Here is a 17,159-nt window from a genome sequence, read left to right as displayed (position 1 = left end):
AATAACAGATCTCTTCTGGTGTTCTATCAAATCAAAATCCAAATCTCTCCCAGAGGATGCATTTAGAAAAGAAGGGAAAGAGTTGGGGGGGGGGGGGGCGGGAGCTGGAAATAGGGAAAAGGGCCAACAGCCTGTCACATGCACTCACTTAGCTTTTCTTCCTTCTCGTCCTCACTCTCATCAGTGCTGGAGCTGGAGCTGGATGAGGATGAGGAAGAAGAGGATGATGGTGACAGCTTACTCAAGTCCAGTTCAGAGTCTGAATCATCCTCATCCTCCAGTTTGACTGGTGGAACATTCCGGGAAACCAGAGGGGTAGTATCAGAGGGGGTTACTCGCATCTCATAGTCTTGTGGGGTTGGTCGGCTCCTGGCCACCACCTCATGCTCTAGTTTTAAAGTCAGACTCTCCAGACTGGGGACCTGGGCAGCTGTCTCCTCAGGTGGCTTTTCAACAGGAGCATCTGGGCGCAGGGGCAGTGGTGAGGCAGTGCGCGAGGTATACTGCTGGTGTAGCAGTGGCGTAGAGCAGCGTGACAAGGATGGAGCTGGTGCTCCTGCCTGATGGTTCTGCATATAATTCATACGGGCAGCCAGAAAAGAGAAGTCTGGGTCCTGCATGATGTTGCAGTCTGTTTGGCTCACCCCATGGCGGGCTGCCCCTCGTAGAAGCTCCCCATCATGCCGAACAGGCTCCCACCATTTGGGCAATTCAGGACCTGGAGGCTGACATAATGCCAGCCGATCTTCCAGAAGGGGATGGCATAAAACTTGTTCCCGTAAGCGCCGAAGCAATTCAATACGGTAGAGAGTCCGTGAGGCCCTCTCCTCAGTGATGGGCTCAATGAACAGATTAGGGTCCGGGGGCTCTGCAAGACATGGGGTGGGAGGAGAAACGAACCACATTAGTTTCTGTTGCCATCCATCCCCCCTCACCCAAGACTCTCCAGCCTTGCTTACCATCTCCAGCTGCTGGCGGAAGGCGGCACACTTGGCGACACATGGCCACAAAGCCATGGAAGTACTTGGTAAGGCTTTCGTCTGTTTTTTTGTCGAGTCGGGCAAAAGTACGGAAGCGATCCCAATGGAACTGCATGGTATCAGGGTCATATTCCACACCGAAGGTAGACACTACTCGATAGAAATCCGTTTGTTCACGCCTTGTCCATCTAAAGGGAAAAGGAATCAGGCAGCAGTGATCAGAAAAACACAGGGAAACTGGTTACTTCTTAGTGTGGTTTAGAATACTTGAATAAACAAAAAATTGAAAATAGGGACAAAAAAACAAAACAAAACAAAAAACAGCCCAGAAGACAACAGAAAAAGTAGTTAAGAGGTACTCTATAACATGCAAGAATTTAAGACTAGCCAGCTAGCTAAGGGAAAAAATACGTGGGCAAATAACTCAATGAGAATGGCCACCTTCCTAGGAGCTGTGGTTATGCACACAAGCGAGTTTTTTTGTCGCAGAGGAGTAACAACCAAAGGCAAAAAAGATGGTCCCTCTGTAGGGAATTCCAAATAAATCCTTCCTAAGATGCTTTTCAATATAGGACCCATAGCCTGTAGCTGAAGGCAAGCTTACACCTCAGCCCAAATTCCCAGCCACACTTTACCGCTGCTGCTTCTCCCGCCGCGCAATTTCTTTTAGCTTGAAGGCTGCCTCACAACGCCGCCGTCTCCGGTCCCCTCGTTCTGCAGCCTCTATCTTCATCTGTTCTCTCTTGTAGCTGCGCTGATAAGCTGTTACTAGGCGCCGAAGCCTAGCTGTCAGAGCAGAGCCTGGAGGCCAGAAGAGATGGCCTGGCTGCTGGGTTACCTGGGCTGTGGGAGGCAAAGCAGAATGAATAGGAAGTATAGGAAAGGTAGTAGAGATACCACCAGTATTTCAACCCACCCAAAAGCAAAGCTCTTAGAAATCCCAGGACAGGACAGAATTCAGTTAGTAATTCCCCAACCCACCACCCCACACAAAATTATACTAGTTGACCTAGAAGTTTACCTTCATCTCCATCAATCACTGAGATCTCCTCATCCATCATCATCAAGGGATCACCCTAGAGAAGGAGATCCACCCCACAGGATGGAGGGGGGAGGGAAAGGGGGAGGAAGTTGGCATTCTGAAATCAATTTCTTATGTGTGTCCTTCTATGGCACCAAAGGGATCTAGGAAAATTTCTAATGAACCCTCACAAAAAAAATGGAAGCAACCAACTAAAGGAGTAAGAAAAGTAGAACCTAAAAAAAAATCAGTTGCTATTAATGGCTTGAAAATAAAGGGACTCAGGAATTTAGCAGTCAAATAATATATTTCAATATCCAGCTTGGTCCCACCTCCTCCTCCACAAAGTCATCCCTAGTCTCCCCCAGCTGGTATATACTTTATAGTCTCAAATAGTAGTTACTTTCTGTTTTGTATTATAAATTAATCAATATACTTCAGAATCCAGGGAATGGGAGAATACTTAACTATTTAGTCATAGTAGAGCAAAGCTACTCTCAAATAAGAATTCCTCACCTCATCATCTTGGTCCTTCGGGGGACCCTGGAGTGGTTTATATTCAGGATCTTCACAATCCTTATCAAAGTCAACCCTAAAATTATCCAAAGGCATAAAAAAAAAAAAAAAAAAGAATGTATCTTCTTTCACTAAGAGGAATTTAGGATGAATACCTGGCCAAACATACAATCCAGCATGGAACTATGGTTTTCCTTCATGCTCAAAGAGATGGCAGGCCAGGTGCTAAGCTCTGAGTAAGGTTAAATAGAGCATCCAACAGGATGAAGAATGGGAAAAAACTGACAAAGTGCCATTCTAAATTGCTTGAATCTGAAATGAAATACTTTGGCCAGAATACTTCCTTTCTCTTGATAGCCCTTTTCATTGTTTACCCATTCTTCTCCTCTTTCCTATTTAATTGTTACATTTAAATAGTCCATGTTTGCTTGTTTTACTTTGCTCTATTGAGTAGAAGGGTGACATAATAAACAATTTGTGATGAATAACCAACCCAATTTCCTTTGAGGGTCCTGCACTAAGCAAACTAAGGTTGTGATCATCAAAGAGAAATCTCTCAATTGCAGAGTGCATGGGTATTCATGAATTAAGCCAAATATTTCACATGCCCCTCAGGTCTCCATGTGAGAAGTTTTGTTAAACTCACTGGCACCCAAATTAGGGCAACACTGCCCTACCTGGTGACTCAGTATTAGCATGGCAACTCATCATCGAGACATGTATCCAGACCGAGTATATATGCCTGTATGTGTCAGTCACCATTGCGATATGATAAACCAGGGCTAAAACCTCCTGAGGCTCTACCACGTAAGTGACATAGGAGAGCTGCATGGATATTATCTTCCAAGACAACCAGTTCAGTTGTCCTTTCAGCTACTGTGGCTGCACAGAAAAGCATTGCAAAAAACAAACAAACAAACAAAAACACTCCAAAAAACTGAACAGAACATCAAATAAGCCATTTGGTATATGTGCTGCTGAAGCAAGCACGTCAAATAAGCCATTTGGGAGTAACATTCATTTTCACCCTTGGTTACATCTTATGGCAAATGTGTGGTTTTAGCCTAGTTTACGGAGTCCTTTCTGCTGGTCCCACTCTTTGTTAAGAATTTATCATTAATGAGTATAACCACCATTAAGAATACCAATGGGTTCAGTCAAGGCCAGAATTATGTTATCACTTTGCAGAAGCAACTAAGAGCCTTTCAAGGGGTAGACTCAGAACTTCAAGAGAACTAAACACCAATGCTTACCCTTCTACTATGTCAGAGAAATTATCCAACACTCGATGTTCTGCTGCAATGGCTTTGTCATCTGGTCGCCCAGCCTTTTCCAGGAAGCATAAGGCTGGGTCTGCCCTCATAGTATTATATTTCTCATAGCCTAGAAGAAAAAGGACCATAAACCAAAGAAAAGATTCACTTTGCCTAAACTGCGCTGGAATAATTTAAATATATGAGCTACTTACTCAAAATGCAAAATATTAACTTGGACAGCTGTTGGGTTATATTACTGTATTGAATAGTTCTATAGCAATTACAAAGAGTTTTATACAAAGAGTTATGAAAGATAGGAATTTTTTTTTTTTATTCATTGGAGACAGAGATACAGAGCAAGAGAGCAGGGGCAGTGGGGAGAGGCAGAGGAAGAGGGAGAAGACGACTCCCTGCTGAGCAGGGAGCCCGATGTAGGGATCAATCTCAGGACCTGGAGCTCATGGCCTGAGCCGAAGGCAGACGCTTAACCATCTGAGCCACCCAGGCGCCCCGAAAGATAGGAATTTGATCAGAATATTTATAGAATGGTGACAGATTTACATAGCCATTTAACTGGTAATTTTTCTATTATCATTCTTACTACACAGATGGGGAAAAAAGTAAAATAATTAGGGCTAAGTCACAAAATTTTTTTTTTAAAGATTTTATTTATTTCTTCATTAGAGACAGAGAGTGAGAGGCAAAGGGAGAAGCAGGCTCCCGGCTGAGCAGGGAACCTGATGCGGAACTCGATCCCAGGACCTCAGGATCACGACCAGAGCCCAAGGCAGACGCTTAACCGACTGAGCCACCCAGCTGCCCCTAGGTCATACATTTTCTTTTTTCTTTTTTTTTTTAAAGATTTTATTTATTTATTTGACAGAGAGAGACACAGTGAGAGAAGGAACACAAGCAGGGTGAGTGGGAGAGGGAAAAGCAAGCTTCCTGCAGAGCAGGGAAGCTGACACGGGGCTTGATCCCAGGACCCTGGGATCATGACCTGAGCCGAAGGCAGACGCTTAACGACTGAGCCACCCAGGCACCCCTAGGTCACACATTTTCAAATGAAGGGTAAGAAACACGTGCAAGGGGTGCCTGGGTGGCTCAGTCGGTTAAGCATCAGCCTTCAGCTCGGGTCCTGATCCCAGGGTCCTGGGATCGAGCCCCACATTGGACTCCTCCTCAGCGGGGAGTCTGCTTCTCTGCCTCCCCCCTTCTCCCACTGGCTTGTGCGTCCTCTGTCTCACTCACATTCTCTCTCTCAAATAAATAAGTCTTAAAAAAAAAAAGAAGAAGAAGAAAGAAAGAAATACCTGCAAACAAAGAGGCACTGGGTATCTGATGAACAGAGAATGAATGAATGAGTGAATGAACATAATTCAGGGTGTTTGGACTCTTCTAAACCTCCTCGTCCCAAAAGTAAATTTAAGGCTAGAAAATGTTCACAGTTTTTCTTATCCATCAAAGTTCTTCAAAACATGTGGTTTAAGTGCCATTATTTATATTTTATAGAAATAAACAGAAAAGTATTTTAAAAAAGAAATGATATTCTAGTTCACTAAGTCACTGGGCTGGAAGTTAGTTAGCACTCACTGCTTCTAATACCTAGGATTTGTTGTTAGGCTAGACTGAAAAGGGAGTACTCTCACTTCTTGTACTTTATTTTTATTTCACTGTAGCTCACACTTCCATCAGAATAACTGTTGAATATTTAGACATATGGGATGCTACATAAGTAGAACATTTTCACACAAATTAAGCATGGTTATTATTAATAGGAATGGGCATATATTACCTCCCCAGATTCGTGGAACCTTAACTGAGATGCAAAACATACAGACTGATAACATGGATTAGAGAACAGATGGAAGACTCCCCACCTTAGGATTTAACTATCCATCTGGCCTTTTTGAACATCTATTTATAGGAACTAATTGCTTTGCTCTGGATATTTAAGAACTAGTTTCCTATTCAAACATAATTTTATTGAAGATCAATCAGAGAACTCAGTTATTGGCCATGAGCATTCTGCTATGTGTTCCATCCATGGAAGTAAGTCAACAATAGGAAAGGAATAAACTAAGGAAAGGTACCCACCATGCTTAAAGACTCCAATGAGCAGGGACTTGTCAGCCTCACTGTCCCACCATGTTGTTGGAACCTCCAGCTGATCCACTACTGGGAACCATATGTCAATCTCACTAAAGGTGTAAGAGAGCAGAAACAGCACAGCAATGAAGGGAATTAAAATGACAATCCTTGGAAAGATTATTATACCTATCTTCTTTTATCCATTAATTTAAATGCTCATGGATCTATTTCCTTCCACTGGTATCCAGCATAGGATCAAACACCTGATATACAGATCTTAATTACCAGTTATCCCAGATAGTATAGAATGAAATAAGTAAACCAATCTTTTCTGGAATAAGGCAGGGTATAAAGAGAAATACATAAAGAAAAATATAGCATAACCGTACCTGGCAATGGCACCCCCTAACACCTTCTCTGCCTGGTCTCCAATAACCTCCTGCCTCAGATAATATAGCATTCGTACCCGCAATAGCACCCTAAAAGGGAGGGAAGAAGAGCTGGCTCAGTAATAATGCAGAAACTTTAAGATGGAAAATGCTTTAGTCTTTGCTAATTTCCATCCTTACTTGTTACACTGATGTTTTAAATGCTTCTTATAACTCTCATCTTGGAACAGAGTATCAGGATTATATTTCCGGATCCAATCTGCCTTATGGATATCAAAAGTGCTTTGCGACTTTACTTTTTTCCCCTTTCGTCCACGGGGCACAGGGATAGACAGACCTGGGAAAGGGGAAACATTGAAGACTTGGATTGAGAAAAACCCTTGGACCTGAAAAAGATTAGATAACCTATAGAAATATGAAAAGTAAAGAGTTGATAATTACCTGAATGATTCTGCAATTCTTTTGTCTTGCCATTTTCAGCAGGGCTAATCAAGTCCCAAATGAAGCCTTTGATATTTTCATCCCCACGATAGTGCAGAAGACAGTATACAAGGATGGCCCGGCAAATTGTCTCCACATCTCGTTCAGTCATACGTCGCTTGAAGCGTCCATGAGACAAGATATCTCGCCACCGTCCCCAACTAGAAAAACAGAAAATTGTGTTAATATTTTCCTGGGGACTCCCAAAAGGTAGGAGACAAAGACATCTGGGGAAAACATGGTAACAGAATAAAGTTTTTTCCCATTATCCCCTCTTTGGTCACAGCCTCCAATTTGAAGGGCAAACAGAGTGTCCATCAGGATGGAAATACACTACCTCTAATGGCAAGGTGGTTTCTTACCCATATACCAAGAGGTGCTTTTCCACCCGAAAGCAGTCAGTGCGCCCATAGGTATGATGTCGGTCATGTCGGCGAGAGCGTGGCCGCTCATCATCTTCACTTTCCAAATCAGAGAATTCCACTAGGTCATCATCTTTCAGAGTGCTGAAGTGGCGGGTCTGTTTTCGTACTCTAGGTGTGTCAATCACCAAGTTATTCTAACAGAGAACAGAAGTAGAAGAGTAACTCTCTTCGTGACAAGGCCGTGGGAAAGGAATTAAGACAATTGTGGATTGAAATAGCCTCGGATATAACATTTGTAGATACTCAAAGACATTTTTTTTAGGACATGCAAAATAACCTATAGGGACTCAGAAGTAAAGTTAAGCGGTAGGTATCTAAGTAGTTTTCTGGGGCTTCCCATGCAGAAAGTTTTTACAATGGCTTATATACAATATACATCATAAACCAAGGTCAGGATCAAAGAATCAGAGCAGCTACAAAGGCTCCTGAAAGTAATGTGTCTTCTGTAATACTTCCTCCCTAAAAGAAAAGGAAGCTTACCTTGCTATTAAGCAGATCCATGTCCAGGTCAGCCTTTTTGGCCCACTTCTGCCAAAAGTTGGGGTCATCCAGAGAAATATCAGTCCTATTTTCAGAAGCAACAAAGCTTGCCTAGTGAGAACAAAGAACACAGTTGACTACAACACTTTCTTGAGCAATGGGAAACCAGTAACTATATTTAAAAAATACATTTAAATTCTAGAAGATTCCAGTCTCTACCTCCGTTTCCTTAGCATTTGCCACAGACAGAACATACCTTGGCAAAGGTTGAACCCTTTCCTTCAGACTCGATGGTGATGGTTGTGGTTCGTCTTAACAAGATCTGGTCAATGTCTTCTTCACAAAACTTGGAGCCCTCATCATCTTCTTCCATTATGGCTGCATATGCCCCTTTTCGTAAAAGATCTTCAATCTCCTTCTTGGAGAACTGCTGGATCTGCAAAATCCAATAGTAAAATGAAAAAACTAAGAAGAGAAAATTATCTAACCATATCATAATAACTTAGTTCATTATGTTTTAAGCAGTATTTTAAGAAATCCAAACAAGGTGGTCAGATTCCTGTGCAAAAAATAGCTTTGTCTCCCTCTAACACTATGACCTGCTATAAATATATCTATAGACTAAGAGGACTCACTCCGGTAATGTTGCCATCCCGACCACTCATGGACTGAAGCACAGCCTTATCCAATCCCAACTTGAGGCTAGCCTTATCAAACATCTCTCTCTCATAAGAATTACGAGTGATGAGACGGTACACCTTCACAGCTTTGCTCTGCCCAATTCGATGACACCGTGCCTGGGCCTGGTTTAAAAGAAATGGAAAGAAAGGGCAAAAATGACATAAAATTGGGGTGGGGTGGGGTGGGGGAGGGAGATGGGATTCAAAAATACTAGTTCACATCTATAAAGCAGCCATGAAATCAACTCAAAACCAAAAGTCAATTTTAAGATGAAATTATTGTCCCACCAAGTACACCAGGCATCAGCAAACCATGGTCTGCACATCCACCTGTTTCTATAAAGTTTTACTGAAATGCAACCCCACCCATTCATTTATATATTGTCTACAGCTGCTTTTGTACTACAAGAGCAGAGATGAGTAGTTACAACAGAGACTGTATGGTCCCCAAAGTCTAAAACATTTACTATCTGGCCCTTTACAGAGTTTGCCACCCTTACATGGAGACTGCCACCCTTAAACTAAGTAAACAATTCCATACTCTTTGAAGGATATGTCTTTCTAAGAGATCCTGATCCTGTTGAAAAACCTCTTAGGTTAGGTAGTTAGCTCCTAAGACAATGATTTCCTCTACCTGCAGGTCATTTTGTGGATTCCAGTCTGAATCAAAGATGATGCAGGTATCAGCAGCTGTGAGATTAATACCAAGTCCACCAGCCCGGGTACAGAGCAGGAAGACAAAGCGGTCTGAGTCAGGCTTGCTGAAGCGGTCAATAGCTGCCTGCCGAAGGTTACCTCTGACTCGCCCATCAATACGCTCATATAGGTACCTATATGGCAGTTACAGAAAAAAAATTAATTGGTTAAGCAGAAAAAGAAGCCAAAAAAGCAGATTAGGATCAATACCAGTAATTCTGTATCTCTAGCTGACCAAAAACCTTATCAGAAATTTGAGAGTGAGAATCTTAAATACTTCTTTTATCCCAGTCCTGGCCAACTTTTATTAAACCCAGACCCTCCTACTCTTTGCAGTTTTTTGAAGCTACAGTAAATACAAGGCAAGGGATGACTCTTTTCTTACCTCCTCTGGATTAGATAATCCTCTAGGATATCTAGGCATCGTACCATCTGGGAGAAGATCAGAACCTTATGACCACCAGCTTTAAGTTTTGGAAGTAACTTGTCAATAAGAACCAATTTGCCAGCTGAACGAACCATGGCCTGCAAGTGGAAGTCATGAGGTATAATATGGCAAGCTTCTCGAAATTCTGTTAGGATTTTTTCTTCTGCACCTGCCAAAAGAAAAACCAAACTTGATAGTGAGATCCAGAAAAACATACTAAAGCTATAGTTTACTTAGCTGAGATAAGGAAGCAAAGAAAAGTAATCTGACTTGAGATAAACATTCTTTTCACAGAGAATTTCAGCACCCAAAAAATCCTAAATCATCTTCAACTGTGTTATACAAAATACTGCAAATAAGTCAGACTTAAGATTGTATTCAGACAAAACACCTGTAACAATGAGGACTAGAACAGTACATGCAAACAACTACTACCACCCTACTGGCATCCAAAACAGAAACTACAAAATGGAGTAGCGATGAGAACATTTATCCAGAGAACAGAATGACTTGAGTTCTTGTTCATGAAATTCTGCACAGCAAATCCCATATAATTTTGAAGATTATGCAGGATCAAGGGGGAAGAACTAGAGAAAGACATTCCACATAAGAATTGTTTTAGAAGAGAGATGCCTGAGGATGCCTGGGTGGCTCAGTCAGATAAGTCTATGCCTTTGGCTCAGGTCATGATCACAGGGTCCTAGGATTGAGCCCGGCATCGGGCTCCCTGCTCAGCAGGGAGTCTGCTTCTCCCTCTCCCCCTGCCCTCCCCACCCCACCCCTCATGCTTGCTCTCTTTCTCTCTCTCTCAAATGAATAAAGTCTTAAATAGATAGATAGATTAATTAATTAATAAATGGTGCTTGGGTGGCTCAGTCAGTTAAGTGTCTAACTCTTGATTTTGGCTCCGGTCATGACCTCAGAGTCGTAAGACTGAGCCGCACATCAGACTCCTCACTCAGTAGAAAGTCTGCTACTCTCCCTCTCCCTCTGCTCCTGCACAGGTGTGCTCCCTCTCAAAAATAAATAAATCTTAAAAAAAAAAATTTGTTTTAAAAGAAGAATCCCCTTCCCTCCCAAAATTAGGCTGGATCAGTCAACGTATCCGCTGTTCCTGAGGAATATTATTAGCAAGTAAACACAGGTGATACAGAAATGCAGGCATTGTCCAGGAAGTCTCTCACCATTGATGAGGTACGGGTGGTTGCAGCATTTGCGCAACTCCATCATCGTATTGAGTAGATTAGGCATGTTCGTATGACCTGCCCCCTTGGACAGGAAGGAGAAATTCTTCTCCAAAATAGCCCGGTAATATTTCTTCTGGATGTTGGTCAACTCTACTTCAATGATAGTTTCCTGTTTTGGTGCCAGGTTTTTTTCAACATCCTCTTTGAGTCTTCTTAGCATCATTGGCTTGAGAATGGCCTGTAGCTTTTGAACCTGTGTCCAATACAGGAGACAAAAAGAAATAAAAACTATGAGGACAAACATTCTCACATTATATGGAAACATAAAGAAACACAATGACAGCTTTCCATTATCTGAAAAATGTGGATTTTGTACAATGCCACAAATGATGTAGGCACAAGATTATAAGAAGTTCAGAGAGGTCCTTGCTGCCCATGGTAATAGATGTGTGCCTAGTACAAACTTTACCTTTCTTGTCCAGACAGACTTCCTACCTGTTCCTCTGTCTTAAGATCCCCAAAATCCTTGAGGAACTCTGATTCTGAAGGAAACTGTGAAGGTTCCAAGAAATGAAGCAAGCTGAACAGTTCCTCCACAGTATTTTGCAATGGCGTTCCTGTGAGTAGCACTTTGTGTTCCTAGAAATGGAGAAAACAAAAAAATGGTAAAACTCAACAACACAAAGGACTTCTGGGGTTTTCTCTTAAATATATAACTTTAGCTTTAATTTCGTTATCTATAAAATTATGGGAATGGACCAGATTACTATCTTAACTTTTCTTTCACTTGTTCCCTCTTCTGATAAACACAAAACATTAAAAACAACAAAAAAAGAAAAAAACCTTGATATTATTTAACAAGAATTTAAATGTTAAGATTACAAGCAAATAAATAAATACTCAAAACTACAGTTTTTTTTTGCAATTACATATGCCTTTCCACACTCAACTCCCCACAGATATCCTAATATATCCCCCTCTAGGGAATGTACCTGTGCTGGATTAAATATGGCCATTAATTCTTTGTAGTTCCTCCTATCAAGGTTCAACCCTTGAATCTGGGCTTGCCTTGTGGCTTGCTCTGACAAAGAGAATGTAGCAGAAGTGATATTGTGTGAGTTTCAGAGCCTATACCTCAAAGGCCTTGCAACTTCTGCCTTTGCCCTCTCTGGATACTGCCCTGATTCTACCATGTCAAGAAGCAAAGTCTGGCCTACTGGGGGATGACAGGTCATGTGGAAGATGACCCAGGAGCCCACCAATTGCCAGCTGCAGCCACATTACTGAGTACAGGCAAGACCACCAAAAGGGATGGCCTAGCTGTGCCCAGCCCAAGTTGCTGAACTAGAGAATCCTAAAAAAATAATAGTTTGTTTTAAGCCACTAAGTTTCAGAGTATTTATTACGTACCAGTAGGTGACTAATACAGTATCCCACCTCTCCACCTAGTTAAGAACCACTAACACACAACTACCTTCCAATTCTAAAATTTATAGGACTTTTATATGACTTTCAGGTGTCCATTCCCATAGGCTACACCCACCACCCAATACTAGGATCCTGATTTTTTTTTTCTCTGCTTAGTTATATTAATTCCACAGGGAATTAGGGTTATTTTAATTCCAGGTGTTTCCGCCCATAAGTCAATGTGAGGAACTCACCAAGTCCATGTGCTTGAGGCTATCAAGCAGCTTGCAATTACGGTTCTTTAGCCGATGGGCCTCATCAATGATGACACAACGCCATTCAATCTCACGAAGCTCAGGACAGTCTGACAAAATCATCTCAAAAGTGGTGATCAGGGCATCAAACTTGTATGCACCTGGGATGAGGCGCCCCTAAGCATGAAGGCAATAAAGTTAAGACCCAATATGTACCTAAATGGGGACCTCTTCTGCATTACACATTCTCCTTTCTATATTCAGGCAGGCTCAGCAGGAAATACAAACAGCACCACCACCAATCTCTGCTGCTGTGTATTTTCCTGATAAATAGTGGCAAATCACAGAATGTAAGATACAATGTCTCTTCAAGATATTCAGTTTCTTGGGTAAATGACAGACATCACTGAATAAAGCTAGACACTTTTGACCACTAAGTCATGATTCTTAGACCTAGATCTTCTGGTAGTTAACACTAAAATCCACAAATGTTGGGCACTGTTGAAATATACAAGACAAAACTGAAAGTGAAACAGGTAATATCCGTTACTGTCTAAAAACAGGAGAATTGAATCAGTTTAACAAAATTAAAAGCAGCAAAATGTGGACTAAGAAAGGATGAATAATTCAAATTTTTATTTTCAAATTTGTATAGAACAAACTACTCTTAATGAAAATTTTAGTACTTGAAAAAAAAAGGAAGTGGCTTAAGTTCACCACCTCAATACTTCCTTGATGAAAACTCATCAATGCTGATAAAATTCTATTTAAAATGCATGTATTCACAAATAGAACTTCCAATGGATCAAAATTCCACTGGATAAAAAGAGCAAAAGATAAAAAAATTCCCTGTGCAATCTAGACAAAATACCATAAATCACCTCAGAAAATCACAATAGAAGTCTTTTATTCACGTAAAAGCCTCTAAAATACCAGGTCCCTTGGCCTGCTCTCTCTAAACCATTACATTCCCATGATCTACAACTCACCCGTGAATCTTTGCAGTACATTTCATATTGCTGGATCATCTGACGGCTGGCCAGACTGCCATGGTATACAATAGTGTTCATTTCTGTCCATGTATTGAATTCTCGCTCCCAATTAGTAATTGTGGACAGTGGGGCAATGACCAGGAAGGGGCCATGGATGCCCACATTATATACCTCCTGCAAGAAGGCAATGGACTGGATAGTTTTGCCCAGTCCCATCTCATCAGCCAGGATACAGTTTTGCCTGAAGATTCATCATGGAAAAGGAAAAGCATGTCAAAAAAGATACCATCTTTTTAAAAAGTACGTAAAAAGGAATTATTTCAACAGAAAACAAAAATAATTCCAGACCAAGCCTACATTTCATGGGCCTACTCTTTTCTGTACCTGTTATACCAATTAAAGAGCAGCCAGTTGACCCCTTCCAACTGATATTCCCGTAACTGGTTTCTGTTTTTATATTCATGTGACAGCTCCAACTTCTTCCAGGCACTTGCCTGTGGACGAGTCTACAAAAGAGAAAATTTGAATAAATGGGGTGAAGACACTAACAAAATTAGGAAAACTTACTAGGTAGTTCTAGTACCTAAAATCGATTCAAAAACACGGATTAAAAACATTTAAAATATATTCAAAATTCATGAGTTCATAATAAAGTTTAAACTAAAATAAAGTTTAAAAAGCTTTTTAAAAAAAGAGGAAAACCAAAAGAGGAAAAACCCAGTGGTCACTTTTGGACGATGCTAGAGAACTACGTCATTATTTTGAAAATTGGGAAATAAAGAAAGAAAACAAAGCATTTATCCTCCTTTCCTATACTATCTGTATCTCAGAGTAACCAAATAGTAGATGAATCATATTTCTTTTTATAGTAGATTCTGGTCAACAAATGAAAACATGATACAATTAAAAGAACATCATTTTGAAATCCTTAAAGAACAGGCTGAGGCAATGCTCATAAATGACTAATAATATAAAAAAAGATAACCTGAAAGAATCACCTATGAAGCAGATTTAGTGCTCTCCCTTCCCCATTTGATCAAACCTTTAGAAGAGTGGTATCTAATGGAACTGTCTATCATGATAATGTTTCATATCTGCCACTAGCCACATGTGATTACTGAGCATGTGAAATGTAGCTAGTGGCTACTATATTAAGCACAGTGCTAAAGTTCCAGTGGACAGCACTGTTCTATATCTAACCATTTATGAAAAAATATAAGGAACAAAGAACACGTTAGAAGTTTCCAAGGGGATGCAACTGGTAAACTTCAGACTATAGAAAACCCTAGAGAACAAACCACCTGATTTCTTGAAGAAAAATTGTAAAGGAGGGGGAAACTAAAATTAAGAGACATTTGAGACACATTAACTGATAGCAATATATAGACCTTTATTCAAAATCCAAACCAAACAATTTAACAAAAATTAGAAGGCAATCAGGGAAATATATATAGTAATTGGTGATTTGTTGATATTTAGAAATGGTTAAATTTTCTCAGGTGTAAAAGTGGGATATTTACCTTTAGACATAAACACTGAAATATTTACAGATGAAATAAAGGAATCTGGGATTTGCTTTAAAATAATATGGGAATTGGTACATTACACTATTACTTTTGTGTATGTTTGAAAATTTCAATAAAAAGCTAAAACAACACATAAACTTCTATAAATAAAAAATTATATTATTGCCTACATGGGCTTTACATTCTAAATGCAAATGTACTTACCACTCTTTTGAGTTCTGGGTGCCTTGACTGGATCCGTTTAAATTCTCGAATCTTGCCCTCATCAACATCCTCTTTCAGCTCCCACGTACTATCCTCATAGGGCAGAGAGCACCATTTCACCAGGTAGTAAATTACAGGCTAGGGGAGAAAAAGCTAAAGCCTTAATAAACTGATTCTGTGTTCTCTGCTGTGGTTAGAAGGTAAGAATTTACTATAGAATCAGATCACAAAGTGTTAATACCTAAAAAGTGCTTAAAAAAAAAAAAAAAGTCAGGCTAGGAACACCAACCATAGGCTCACCTGCGAGGCACTGTACTATTCATGGCTTTGATCATTTTTCCAAGCAATTTATCAGAATCTGTTCCAAGAGGCAAAGTTATACCCAGTCGTTTCTAGAACACTAAGCACTAAAACATTATGCTCATCAACGAAGCAAATGCAAAAAATAAAATAATTCTATTCCTATATTAGGAAGTGAATTAGGTTGAAACTAAAAGGTAGGGCTCTGCTCCATACTATTATCCTGGCACCAAATTTAATACAGTGGAAGAGTGGAAGCCAGGCTACTTTTCTAAGTGAGGAACAGATTAAACCCATTAGAGCAAAGCAGGGCTGATATCACTGGGCTTCTGAGCTTCTGTAGCTCTGAGTGCAGGTGCTACTTCAAAGAGCAGTCATATGGTAGAAAAGAGATTTCCTTGTGAGCTAGGAGATAATCAGGAGAGCGTCACTGAAGACAGGTAACAAGAGAGAAGAGAGGAGGGGCAAATGCTGAAGCTCCAACTCCAAGACTGTGCTCTATGTAGGTGTTCTGCTGCAAAGGGACAAGCAGTGACCTAGGGTAAAATGGCTCCTGTTCTCACTTCTCAAATTGATCACTGCCATGACTGCATTTCTATTTTTGGTTTACATAAAAAAAGGATTAGATGGGGCCTAGTGTAATCAACAAGAATCTAATACCCCTTAAAACAGCCAGCAAGAAGTCTGAAGATATAAGCACCTCGACAGAATCACAGATCAAGGAATCCCTAGAATTAATCTGTTGCTCTTTTCCTATTTTCTTTATTATAGAGACTCAGGTCATTTTCTACATAAAGCCATTTGTCCAGGTCACACATTTCCAGTAACATAACTTAACTTTTCCAATGACTTTATTATTTATAATACTGATTTCCACTATTAGGTCATGTAAAATGATGACAAATTAAACTTATTTTGGGGAGGGGGAAAAATGGGTACACAGAATGTTGTTATCCAATGTTGGGAGCACAAGTTATAGTACCAGAAAACTAAAACATTTTCATCTGTCTTGCCATTTCCAACACAGTCCAAAGATCAATTACTTTTGGAAGAGTAGTAAGTATGTTGGTAGAGAGCATAAAATGTTTAAGGCTGAGAAGGCTGAGATCCTGGAAATGATAAGAATTTAACAGTAGCTAACATATCCATTCTAATAACTAGTCCATTCCCCACTCACCTCTCCCTAATGAACAATAAACAATAACTCCCACCCCAACCCATAAAAGCAGAATATGTATTTTCTGAGGCATGCTTGTCAGGATTTGAAGACACTGAACTGTAATAGGCCCTGGACATCTAGGTTCTGAGTGACCCTAAAGGCTTATAAAATAGAGTAAACACAGAATTTTACAGAGGGAAGACTTGATTCTTAGGTCCTGTAAGGGTGATGTATGGAAACATGTCACTTAGCTTGTGAGTGAGCCTAGCTCACCACCAAGCACTGACATTTTAACAAGGTTCTGTTGTTCTATACTGGTCATTGGGTAAGCAGGAACTGTCAGATGTGATAAAAACTTGATGAAATGTGGCCCTACCAAGAACTGCTACTTTAAGTGAAAAGAAAGCGATGAGTTCTAAGGGAATGGTGGTTCACAGTCTAAGTAAGTTTGAAATAAATTTAAAAGAGACAATGTTGAATTCACTGGTGTCTTAGATCTTTACAACTCTTATATGGAAAATAATAAAAGTGATTTATGAAACTGTATCACCAGGTGTTTTAGCACATGTAAAATCTGCTAACAGAGCTTTAGTGCGGTGATTCCCAAATCAAGCAATGTTTCACAATACCTTGGAGAACCAACTTGAAAATACAAATCCCTGGGTCCCACCCAGAGACCCACTGAATCT

The 17,159-nt window shown here is 40.4% G+C and overlaps 1 protein-coding gene and 1 non-coding gene across 9 annotated transcripts in view; both read right to left on the bottom strand.

Annotated features, from left to right (window-relative positions):
* Nucleotides 1-17,159, bottom strand: part of CHD8 (chromodomain helicase DNA binding protein 8) — a 60,687-nt gene that overhangs the window by 6,860 nt on the left and 36,668 nt on the right. For 7 of the 8 annotated variants that reach the window (XM_027572812.1, XM_027572808.1, XM_027572814.1 and 4 more), the window contains 22 exons: nucleotides 15,012-15,149; nucleotides 13,666-13,787; nucleotides 13,279-13,522; nucleotides 12,290-12,466; nucleotides 11,124-11,267; nucleotides 10,626-10,881; nucleotides 9,400-9,610; nucleotides 8,953-9,148; nucleotides 8,274-8,441; nucleotides 7,895-8,074; nucleotides 7,639-7,749; nucleotides 7,096-7,292; nucleotides 6,695-6,894; nucleotides 6,434-6,614; nucleotides 6,254-6,343; nucleotides 5,871-5,974; nucleotides 3,771-3,900; nucleotides 2,518-2,593; nucleotides 2,002-2,056; nucleotides 1,616-1,823; nucleotides 960-1,168; nucleotides 149-868 (listed from right to left, as the gene is read on the bottom strand). In XM_027572812.1, coding sequence (XP_027428613.1) covers nucleotides 149-868; nucleotides 960-1,168; nucleotides 1,616-1,823; nucleotides 2,002-2,056; nucleotides 2,518-2,593; nucleotides 3,771-3,900; nucleotides 5,871-5,974; nucleotides 6,254-6,343; nucleotides 6,434-6,614; nucleotides 6,695-6,894; nucleotides 7,096-7,292; nucleotides 7,639-7,749; nucleotides 7,895-8,074; nucleotides 8,274-8,441; nucleotides 8,953-9,148; nucleotides 9,400-9,610; nucleotides 10,626-10,881; nucleotides 11,124-11,267; nucleotides 12,290-12,466; nucleotides 13,279-13,522; nucleotides 13,666-13,787; nucleotides 15,012-15,149 — 4,117 coding nt within the window. The remainder of the gene's footprint in view (nucleotides 1-148; nucleotides 869-959; nucleotides 1,169-1,615; nucleotides 1,824-2,001; nucleotides 2,057-2,517; nucleotides 2,594-3,770; nucleotides 3,901-5,870; nucleotides 5,975-6,253; nucleotides 6,344-6,433; nucleotides 6,615-6,694; nucleotides 6,895-7,095; nucleotides 7,293-7,638; nucleotides 7,750-7,894; nucleotides 8,075-8,273; nucleotides 8,442-8,952; nucleotides 9,149-9,399; nucleotides 9,611-10,625; nucleotides 10,882-11,123; nucleotides 11,268-12,289; nucleotides 12,467-13,278; nucleotides 13,523-13,665; nucleotides 13,788-15,011; nucleotides 15,150-17,159) is intronic. The other variant, XM_027572811.1, reaches the window with a different exon arrangement.
* On the bottom strand, nucleotides 3,124-3,233 carry LOC113910782. Its single transcript, XR_003516268.1, has one exon. It is a non-coding gene; the product is annotated as a small nucleolar RNA U6-53/MBII-28 (small nucleolar RNA).

Source organism: Zalophus californianus, chromosome 6 (genome assembly GCF_009762305.2).
Source record: "Zalophus californianus isolate mZalCal1 chromosome 6, mZalCal1.pri.v2, whole genome shotgun sequence".
Lineage (NCBI taxonomy): Eukaryota > Metazoa > Chordata > Mammalia > Carnivora > Otariidae > Zalophus > Zalophus californianus.
The sequence above is the reverse complement of the archived record's forward strand: the minus strand, read 5'-3'. Positions and strand labels throughout refer to the sequence as shown.